The sequence below is a fragment of the Oncorhynchus tshawytscha genome, linkage group LG14 (assembly GCF_018296145.1).
Source record: "Oncorhynchus tshawytscha isolate Ot180627B linkage group LG14, Otsh_v2.0, whole genome shotgun sequence".
Taxonomy (NCBI): domain Eukaryota; kingdom Metazoa; phylum Chordata; class Actinopteri; order Salmoniformes; family Salmonidae; genus Oncorhynchus; species Oncorhynchus tshawytscha.
Genome location: NC_056442.1, coordinates 14088367 through 14100088, shown reverse-complemented (window position 1 = coordinate 14100088; position 11722 = coordinate 14088367). Strand labels below are relative to the sequence as shown.

General features: G+C 46.7%; 1 protein-coding gene across 2 annotated transcripts in view; it reads left to right on the top strand.

The window, feature by feature from the left end:
* Positions 1–11722, top strand: part of LOC112253914 (neuropilin-2-like) — a 62520-nt gene that overhangs the window by 29245 nt on the left and 21553 nt on the right. For both annotated transcript variants that reach the window (XM_042297068.1, XM_042297069.1), the window contains exons 8-10: positions 9094–9238; positions 10726–11075; positions 11253–11397. In XM_042297068.1, the coding sequence (XP_042153002.1) occupies positions 9094–9238; positions 10726–11075; positions 11253–11397 (640 nt within the window). The remainder of the gene's footprint in view (positions 1–9093; positions 9239–10725; positions 11076–11252; positions 11398–11722) is intronic.

Below are 11722 nucleotides of genomic sequence, written 5' to 3'. Positions count from 1 at the left end.
ATGATAGTGTGGGAATGACTGGGAATTATTTTGAGATTCCTGTTGGGAATGTGTGTTGACATGAGTCATGTCTCTATCCCATGAAGTGTCTTCCTGATAGATTGAGAAAGGAGGGAAGGAGGGAGAGATGGAAAGAAGGAGGGAGGAACCTGCCAAACATGAACAATAGAGTCCTCTGTGTGCCCTTATCTATCTCTGCAATTCATCATCCTTTTACACACACACAAACACACACTAGTGGTTGTAAACACAGCTGGAGTGTGGAAGAGGTGTGTGTGTCCGTGCGTGCTGGAGTTTGTTTATGTTTGTCAATGGGATAAGGTACGAATATACTACTCATACTCAATGTAAATGTGAACTTTGACCCAGATATGTAAACTCAGCAAAAAAAGAAACGTCCTCACTGTCAACTGTGTTTATTTTCAGCAAACTTTAACATGTAAATATTTGTATGAACATAAGATTCAACAACTGAGACATAAACTGAGTGAGTTCCACAGACATGTGACTAACAGAAATGGAATGATGTGTCCCTGAATCAAAATCAAAAGTAACAGTCAGCCACCAGCTGCATTAAGTACTGCAGTGCATCTCCTCCTCATGGACTGCACCAGATGTGCCAGTTTTTGCCGTTAGATGTTACCCCACTCTTCCACCAAGGCACCTGCAAGTTCCCAGACATTTCTGGTGGGGAATGGCCCTAGCCCTCACCCTCCGATCCAACAGGTCCCAAACATGTTGAATGGGATTGAGATCTGGGCTCTTCGCTGGCCATGGCAGAACACTGATATTCCTGTCTTGCAGGAAATCACGCACAGAACGAGCAGTATGGCTGGAGGCATTGTCATACTGGAGGGTCATGTCAGGATGAGCCTGCAGGAAGGGTACCACATGAGGGAGGAGGATGTCTTCCCTGTAACGCACAGCATGAGATTGCCGGCAATGACAACAAGCTCAGTCCGATGATACTGTGGCACACGGCCTCAGACCATGTCGGACCCTTCACCTCCAAATCGATCTCCAGAGTACAGGCCTCAGTGTAACGCTCATTCCTTTGACGATGAACGCGAATCCGACCATCACCCCTGGTGAGAGAAAACCGCGACTCGTCAGTGAAGAGCACTTTTTGCCAGTACTGTCTGGTCCAACGATGGTGGGTTTGTGCCCATAGGCGACGTTGTTGCCGGTGATGTCTGGTGAGGACCTGCCTTACAACAGGCCTACAAGCCCTCAGTCCAGCCTCTCTCAGCCTATTGCGGACAGTCTGAGCACTGATGGAGGGATTGTGTGTTCCTGGTGTAACTCTGGCAGTTGTTGTTGCCATCCTGTACCTGTCCCGCAGGTGTGATGTTCGGATGTACCGATCCTGTGCAGATGTTGTTACATGTGGTCTGCCACTGCGAGGACGATCAGCTGTCCGTCCTGTCTCCCTGTAGCGCTGTCTTAGGTGTCTCGCAGTACGGACATTGCAATTTCTTGCCCTGGCCACATCTGCAGTCCTCATGCCTCCTTGCAGCATGCCTAAGGCACGTTCACGCAGATGTGCAGGGACCCTGTGCATCTTTCTTTTGGTGTTTTTCAGAGTCCGTAGAAAGGCCTCTTTAGTGTCCTAAGTTTTCAGAACTGTGACCTTAATTGCCTACCATCTGTAAGCTGTTAGTGTCTTAACGACCGTTCCACAGGTGCATGTTCATTAATTGTTTATGGTTCATTGAACAAGCATGGGAAACCGTGTTTAAACCCTTTACAATGAAGATGTGTGAAGTTATTTGGATTTTTACGAATGATCTTTGAATGACAGGGTCCTGAACAAGGGACGTTTCTTTTTTCCCTGAGTTTATGTTAAAGCCACTGTGGACAACAGCAGCCTCATAGAGGGGGAGAGTCATCAGCTTTTTTATCCCAACCTCCTTTCTCCCTTTGGGGCGCCTCTTTGTCTGTTTCAGCTTTGGGTGACAGTGGGGGGCATACAATGTCTGTGAGGTGATTATTTGAGCAAATGGATTTAGAATTAAATAAAAAACACCCAACAGCTGGACCCCCCCCCACCACACACACACACACACACACCACCACTGACCTCAGAGCGGGGTGTCTGGACTGGAGATGAGTTTTGACCAGGGGTTATCTGGAGCCGTGCAAGATAGAAAGTCCTCTGTCCATATGTATGTTCCGTGACAGTTAATCCAACAATGGTGGCGTCTGACAGGCACACAGAGTCCGAGTTAGCCTGGCCCTAAGCCCTTAGAGATCCTTTAAGTGTTTAAACCAGGGAACACGATGGGGGGCATGGCAATGAAAGGAGATTTGCCCTTCTGATTGTCATTTAACAGTTAGTTTCTAGCTAAACTAATGGGCTGGTAATGGGAGTGTGTGTGTGTGTGTGTGTGTGTGTGTGTGTGTGTGTGTGTGTGTGTGTGTGTGTGTGTGTGTGTGTGTGTGTGTGTGTGTGTGTGTGTGTGTGTGTGTGTGTGTGTGTGTGTGTGTGTGTGTGTGTGTGCTCGCGCGCATGTCACACTGGTGATATGTCGTCAAGTCAACTACAGTATGAGTAAAGGGATTGGGACTTCCTGTCCGTCTGCTGAGCGTGTGTGTGTGTGTTTGCAGTATGTGTTTGTCTATGAATCTGTGCATGTCTGCTTGTGTATTTATGTGCAGAAGTGTGTGCGTGTGTGAGGATGTGTGCCTATACAGCTCTGGAAAAAATGAAGAGACCACTGCAAAATGATCACTTCCTCTGTATTTACTATATATATGTGTTTGGGTAAAATGTACATTTTTATTTTATTCTATGAACTACTGACCACATTTCTCCCAAATTCCCCCAAACAATATTGTCATTTAGAGCATTTATTTGCAGAAAATGGCAACTGGTCAAAATAACAAAGAAGATGCAGTGTTGTCAGATCTCAAATAATACAAATAAAACAAGTTCATATTCATTTTTAAACAACACAATACTAATGTTCTAACTTAGGAAGAGTTCAGAAATCAATATTTGGTGGAATAACCCTGATTTTCAACCACCGCTTTCATGCGTCTTGGCATTCTCTCCACTAGTCTTTCACATTGATGTTGGGTGACTTTATGCCACTCCTGGCGCAAAAATTCAAGCAGCTCGGCTTTGTTTGATGGCTTGTGACCATTCATCTTCCTCTTGATCACATTCCAGAGGTTTTCAATGTGGTTCAGGTGTGGAGATTTAGAAGCTTCTGATAGGCTAATTGACATAATTTGAGTCAATTGGAGGTATACCTGTGGATGTATTTCCAGGCCTACCTTCAAACTCAGTGCCTCTTTGCTTGACATCATGGGAAAGACCTCAGAAAGTCTGGTTCATCCTTGGGAGCAATTTCGAAACGCCTAAAGGTACCGCGTTCATCTGGACAAACAATAGTACGCAAGTATAAACACCATGGGACCACACAGTCGTCATACCGCTCAGGAAGGAGACGCTTTCTGTCTCCTAGAGATGAATGTACTTTGGTGCGAAATGTGCAAATCAATCCCAGAACAACAGCAAAGGACCTTGTGAAGATGCTGGAGGAAACAGGTACAAAAGTATCTATAGCCACAGTAAAATTAGTCCTATATCAACATAACCTGAATGGCCGCTCAGCAAGGAAGAAGACACTGCTCCAAAACCGCCATTAAAAAAAGCCAGACTACTGTTTGCATCTGCACATGGGGACAAAGATTGCACTTTTTGGAGAAATGTCCTCTGGTCTGATGAAACAAAAATAGAACTGTTTGGCCATAATGACCATAATTTTGTTTTGGAGGAAAAAGGGGGAGTCTTTCAAGCCGAAGAACACCATCCCAACCATGAAGCACGGGGGTGGCAGCATCATGTTGTGGGGGTGATTTGCTGCAGGAGGGACTGATGCACTTCACAAAATAGATGGCATCATGAGGGGGGAAAAATATGTGGATATATTGAAGCAACATCTCAAGACATCAGTTAAAGCTTGGTCTCTAATGGGTCTTCCAAATGGACAATGACCCCAAGCACACTTCCAAAGTTGTGGCAAAATGGCTTAAGGACAACAAAGTCAAGGTATTGGAGTGGCCATCACAAAGCCCTGACCTCAATCCTATAGAAAATGAGTGTGCAGAACTGAAAAGCGTGTGCAAGCAAGGAGGCCTACAAACCTGACTCAGTTACACCAGCTCTGTCAGGAGGAATGGGCCAAAATTCACCCTACTTATTGTGGGAAGCTTGTGGAAGGCTACCCAAAATGTTTTCCCCAAGTTAAACCATTTAAAGGCAATACTGCCAAATATTAATTGAGTGTAAGTAAACTTCTGACCCACTGACCCACTTCTGACCCACTCTCTCTATTATTATTCTGACATTTCACATTCTTGAAATAAAGTGGTGATCCTAACTGACCTAAGACATGGAATTTTTTACTATAGGATTACATTTCCAGGAATTGTGGAAAAACTGAGTTTAAATGTATTTGGCTAAGGTATATGTAAACTTCCGACTTCAACTGCACCTATAAATGGTAAAACCAGAGAAACTGATAATTTTGCAGTATCTCTTGTAATTTTTTCCAAAGCTGTGTGTGTGTGTGTGCGTGTGCGTGTGCGTGTATGCGCACGTCAAAGTATGTGTGGGAGCAGGGTGCCGACACATGGATACAGCAGCTGGAGGTTTCTAGTCATTGTTCCGTAGTGAGCGACAGTAGGTTGGAAACATCAGCAGTTCTCATAAAGCGGATCTGAAGAATCATGCAAGTAACACCAGGGCCTTATTCATTAGTGCACGCCGTAGCAAACAGAAAAACGAAATGAAGCAATTCTTATTGGACAAATTCAGTTGGCTCCCTCCCTTTTTCAGCCTGTTTGCTTCAGTTTAGTTCCAAGTAAATACACCCCATGTCTATGATTTTGACTGAAATGGCATCATAGCATAGAGTTCCATTTGTGCCAAATTGCTATTCCTCTTCCTCTGTGAGCGTTTATTGTTGGAGCATGTGTGATTTATTAAATAGGCATCATACTACTCACACATGCACATCGTTACTTGACACAGCTCTCTCACATACACATACACACATGCACTCATAAAGACATACACACATGCATTCACATTCGCATAAACAAACACACATTGTGCCTGAATGGGGGAATCACATTAGCCCAAATAATAAACAGACATGGTGTGTTTCGCAGAAATGCATTGTCTTACTGTGCTAAATCTGCCACTCTGTGACCTGGGAGAAAAACAGCCCACTCTGCAGTTACAGCCTGTTACTGTCAGTCACACACACTAGCTGTGTCAAACACACACACACTCAAATGTAGAAACACACGCATTTACGCAGGCACGTAGACACACACACACACACACACACACACACACACACACACACACACACACACACAAACATATACACAGGCATGTCTACACACTCAAGTACATAGACACACACACACACATAGGCATGTAGACACACATACACCTAGCACACACACACTCACCCACACACTAACCCACGCACACACTTGCAGTGTGATGAGAGAGAAATGAGGGAAGTGGGGCAGAGTGGGAGACATTGACAAAAACAACTGTGTGAAGGGGTGGGAGACCATTTCAAAGGAGTACCTCAGCACTCCTCATGTAGACACACACACACACACACACACACACACACACACACACACACACACACACACACACACACACACACACACTCCTCGGCCCTGCTGGCCCCCTCTTCAAGCCACTAGTGGAAAGCAGCCAGTTGGAACCAATTGTCAACATCTTTATACAGAGCGAGAAACGGAACGCGGGAGGGAGGGAGGGAGGGGGGGGGATGGATAGAAAGACAGAGAGAATATCTTGTGCAGAGCTTGGCCACATCTCACTGTGGTGCCATCAGCTTGAAGGGAAACACAGCAGGGACAGAGAGAGAAGGCAAATGGATAATCTCGGGATGAGTTGAGTCTCTCCCTCTCCCTCCCTCTCTCTCTCTCTCTCTCTCTCTCTCTCTCTCTCTCTCTCTCCCTCTCTCTCTCTCTCTCTCTCTCTCTCTCTCTCTCTCTCTCTCGTAAGTCTCCATTTGTTATTCTTTGTTTTCTCTCCATCTTGTTTTTAGAGAAGTGTTTTCATCTGGGAGACTCAGCCCAGTCTGACACTATCTCCTTCCACTCCTCTGCACACACTCACACACACTCCTTCTCTTTTGCAGTGACCCCATTCTTCTCCGGAGGGTCATCAATTGTTAAATATCCATGGTGCCTCTGTTCCGCCGGTGTCCATCCGCTCCAGGCATTTGACCGTCACATAAATGTGGGAGGGGTTCCGGGGTGTGTATATGTGTGAAGTGGTGCAGTAGGGCTAGGGTAGGGTGGGTTAAGGGGTTCGTTGGGGGGTTCGTTATAATTTCATGACCTGCCACACGAGGAAACAACATGACAATGTTAATTATTTAGCCCTCTTTGCCCTGTGTGCTGTATAGAGGCGGAGCTAGACTGGTTACCCCCTATTCCTTCCCATCGTCAGGCAGATTACAAGGTTTGCCCAGACGACTGGCTGAATGACACCCACAGTCTGCCAGAGCAACAATGGGACATCCCATACCATTACATACAATAACACACTCATGTAATTTGCATGAACACATATGATGTGCATAGAGCATACACATGCTCTAACAAAAACTCATGCACACTCATATACCCAAACATCAACTCTAACCCACACACACACACACACACACAACTTTATCACCCTTCTCCTGTTTCCAGCAAATGTCCAGGTGTCTAATGAGCGGAATGACCTTTGACCCTGCTGATAGGGTAATTGAGGTCAGGGGTAAGGATGTAACTAGAGAGAGGAAGAGGAAACAGAGGGAACTGGGGATGTCTGCAGCACGACTCTCCTTCTCCTATCCCCCACCCTCTCTCTCTCTCTATTTCTCCCTCTCTCATATCCTTCTTTATTTTCTAAAAACCCTCCCTCTCACCCTCATGCTCCCCCCATTGAATGTGTCTGACATCACAAAATGGAGTTCTAAAATGTAGTTTGGGCCGTTAAAAGATAAGTGACATTATCTCTATACCATCTGGCAGTAGGTGAGAACTGGCTATGTTTACTTGTGGAGGGCGGTTTGTGGTTTGGACTCATGGGTGTTCGGTTAATACACATGCGTATGAGCATACACAGTGCACAGTCAAAATACCGGGGGACAGAGTGGCCTCGGACACAGGGAGAGGAAGATCGGAAGAGAGTGGAAAGACTGTAGTGAGGAAGAGGAAGAGAGAGTGAAGGAAAGGTTGGTACAATGATTATAGCCTCCGATACATAGAGAGAAGAGAGGAGAGGAAAATATACAAATAAAGTCAGAGAGAAGAAAAGACAAGGAAGGATATAGAGAGTGAAAGAGAGAGAGGGAAAGTGAGAGAATTACCATAGACACAGACACAAAGGAGAAGAGCGAAAGAGACGCATTGAAGGCACATTCAAGTATTTGACTAGAGGCCTACATTGCATATGACAATAGGCCGGCATTTCATGCAAAAACATTGCTTTAAATAAGCCTTATTAAAACCTCTAGCTCTGGCGCCCTCTTTGGTCAGTTGGTGTAACGATTCTCCCTGGCTGTCAATCTGGTGCATTTTAGGCCACAATACACATTTCTACACTGTCTGTGTCCCAAATGGTACTCTAGTGTGTTTGTAGGGCCCTGGTCAAATGTAGTGCACTACATAGGACATAGAGTCCCATTTGGAACACAGACAGTGTCTGCTTTAACTGATATTAAGCTTTGGCCTGTGGTCCTTTCTTCTTCTGAGTTCCTCTTATATCTGGAGTTGGGGGGGGTGTCTGGGTGTGTTATCGCACCCCAGAGGACGGTCTTGTTGTTTCCTGTGTCTCTCTGTGGTTTCAGACTGGCAATGAGCCTCACTGGAGAGAGAGAGAGGGGGAGTGGAACAGAGAATGGAGAGAGAGTAGAGAGAGAGAGAGAGATGTTTTGATGGGGTGTGGTTGGTGGAAGACCTCCAGACTGGATAGAGGGATAGGACATGAGGTGGGTCAGACGTCTCTCACCATTGGTTCCTCCCACGGGCATGAGGGGACGTCTGTTGTCTGTCTGTGTCCTTCCCCTAAACTAAACAAGGGAGAGGCTCCTCTCCCACAGTCACATTTACCCTCTGACCTCTAACCTCGCTCCCTGAGGGGTCAAGAGAGGAAGGGAGGTGTAAGGAGTGGGGTGGACGTTCGGGACGGATGCCACAGGAAGTAGTCCTTGGTCTTGTCCTGCCCTCCTGCGGAGACTTCCTGTTATTGTTACAGAACTCCCAATCCTGTCCGACCTTGCCCTGTCATGTCCATCAAGCATTTCTGTCCACTGTTCAGTCCCCCCAGGGTGGTACGGTGGGGGAAGGGGGGTGTGTGTGTGTACGGTGGGGGAAGGGGAGTGTGTGTTTGGGATGTGTGTGTCTGCCCTTCCAAACCCCTACCATCCCTCACCGTTTGCCCCACAAACACAGACAGACAGCTGGGTGGGTGTCATTGGATCTGTGTTTAGGTTGTCTGTGCTTAGCTGGGGCTCTGTGTGTGTGCAGCGAAGCGAGACTCACACTGCGGGCTATGGATGTTTGTGGTAGAGATAGATTGCGAGGTAGAGAGAACTGAAAACTTGCTCGCACACTTTTTCACTTTTTGTAAAAAATAAAGTCCCAAGATTATTGTTTGGAATGTGAGGACAGAAATCCCCTCTTTTTGACACGCACAGCTCATAGCTCCACGCACCTGCAGATTTAATTCACATTTACACATTGGTAATTTAGCAGATGCTCTTATCCAGAGCGATTTACGGTCAAAAAATTGAGCGCAGCAATCCTCTCCTTTCACTGTGTCACTCACTCATCCCCTTCGCGCCGGCTGATGCATCGAGCAGCAACAAAGGCTATGCACTTCTGTCGGTGTGTGGCCATCTTCAACACCGTGCCCTAGCACTGCTGGTGTGTGTGTGTGTGTGTGTGTGTGTGTGTGTGTGTGTGTGGTATAAAATGTGTGTGTTATCTTTTGATTGGTATCAGCGTCTAACCATATACCCCTCTCTGTGTGTTCTCCAGGTGTTCCATGCTAACACAGACCCATATGAGGTGGTGTTGAACCGCATACCCCAGCCGGTCCTGGCCCGCTTCGTACGCATCCGGCCTCAGGTCTGGAAGAACGGCATTGCCCTGCGCTTCGAGCTCTACGGCTGCCAGATCATAGGTGTGTGTGAGAGGGAGCCACGGGGGAAAAACAGGTGTTTCAGTTATTTGGCCTTAGATACTTGAAGCATCCTTTACATTATGTCCTCTGTCCCACTCCACGTCAAAACAGAGTATTTTTGAGAGACAAAATGTGTTCCGGCATCTCCTGCACGCACTGTCAGTGAAGAAACTTAAAATATCCCCTTAGAAGAAATGCCAGCCAGTTTATGCATTAACTACACAGTAACATGAGCACACACACACACACACACACACACACACACACACAAACACACACTCACACACGCAAACATAAGAACTTCCGACAGCAACCAGAGCATTAGTCTAATCAAAGTTTTACTCCGTTCTCAGCCAGCACGTCTCCAATCACTTCCTCCTCCGCATTCGTCTTTTCCCTCACTCTCATTCGCTCTATATTTCCACTATGTTTCTGCTCTCCTTCCTCCTTCTCCTAAATTTCTCCCTCGTAATCATTATTTTCTCTCACTTTCTCTCTCATTCCATACTCTGTTCTTGCTTTTCACTCTTTCTCCCTCTCTCGCTCCCTCTCCACCTACTCCAATTCTCTCTATCAATAGCCTTTCTCTACCTCTGAGTAATTCTCTGTCTCTCCCCTTTTCCCTCTTCCTCTCTCCCTCTCCCTCTCCTGCCCTTTAAACTGTTTTTTGACTTCAGGATATCAACCTACTTTCTCTCAACCCCTACAATCTCTCAGATGCAGTATGTCACAAGAATGGGTCACAATCAATCATTCATGACACTCTTGTTCACTTGTAAATCTTGAACTGTGATTCATAGGGGGAGAGAGAGTACCACTCATTAGCTAGTATTGCAAGTGCATGTTAGACTGGCTCTCACCGTTCAGGTACACACATAGTCACTTGAAGACAAGCACGATGACCTCACGTCGATACACACAGTCACACACACACACACACACACACACATGCATTTCTGTTGCCATTTATCCATAATTTACATTCATTGCTAGTGCTGTGAGATAACAGCATGAAACTTTGATCTGTATGCTCTTAAACCGTCAACCCTACTAATGCTCTCCTCTCTTCTCCTCCTCTCTCTCCTCTCTTCTCCTCCTCTCTCTCTCCTCTCTCGGTCTCACTCCCCCTGTCTTGTCTCGTCTCTGGTCTTCTCTTCCCTGTTTCTCCCTCGGTCTCTTCCTCGCTAATCTCCTCTACGGTCCTCTTTCTCTCTCTCTCTACCATTCTCCCTCGATCTTTCTTTCTTCTCTCTCCTAGTTCCATCTCTCTCTCTCTTCCTCCTCTTTCATCTCCTGTAACCCCTCCCCTTCTCTCCCTCCTTCTCTCTCTTTGCTTCTTTTACAGATAATATGTGAGGGTTGAAATGTGATAGTTTTGTGTAATGTATGACATTTACCCAATAAAGGGGATTTTATGAATAATTTCCCTTCCCACTCCCCCTCCCTTCCCCATCACTCTCCCCACCCATCTTCTTCCCTAACTTCAGATGCTCCGTGTTCAGAGATGCAGGGCCTCCTCTCTGGCCTGCTCCCCGACGCCCAGATCTCAGCCTCGTCAGCTCGAGACATGCTGTGGTCCCCTGGGAATGCCCGCCTGGTGGGCAGCCACTCAGGCTGGTTCCCCGGCCCCGGTCAGCCCCTGGCTGGGGAGGAGTGGCTCCAAGTGGACCTGGGTGTCCCCAAGACTGTCGGGGGGATTATTACCCAGGGGGCGAGGGGCGGAGAGGGGACAAGCAGCACGGACAACAGGGCCTTTGTGAGGAAGTACCGCATGGCTCACAGTCTAGACGGGAAGGACTGGGGGTTCGTTATGGACAGCAAGACCAGCCTGCCCAAGGTGGGTGTGGGGGAGGGGGGGGGAGGGGGACATGTGTAGGGGTGGGGGTGATGTTGGGGTTGTGTGTGTGTGCGTGTCAGTGTAAAGTATGATTATACTCATTTAAATAATCTACATAAAGATTTTTGCCACAGTACATTTCAATATTTCTGCTTTATTTATGTGTGTGTGCTGCAGATATTTGAGGGGAATACCCACTACGACACCCCTGAGCTACGGCGTTTTGAGGAGACCCTGGCCCAGTTCATCAGGATCTATCCAGAGAGGTGGTCTCCTGCCGGGATCGGGATGAGAGTAGAAATATTGGGCTGTGACGTGCCAGGTAAGCCTGTGGAATTCTATTAACATTCTCAGCTTAGACACATGCACACTCCTCTCCCCACCAGAGACCGGGGTTCAATCCCCGCTCCAAACATTCAATCTGTTTCTCCTCTCTGTCATTTCATAACTGCCAAAATATCCTACAAATATACACTACCGTTCAAAAGTTTGGGGTCACTTTAGAAATGTCCTCTATTCTGGTTAGAGCCAGTTTGCACTGTTCTGTGAAGGGAGTAGTACAGAGTGTTGTATGAGATCTTCAGTTTCTTGGCAATTTCTCGCATGGAATAGCCTTCATTTCTCTGAACAAGAATAGACTGACGAGT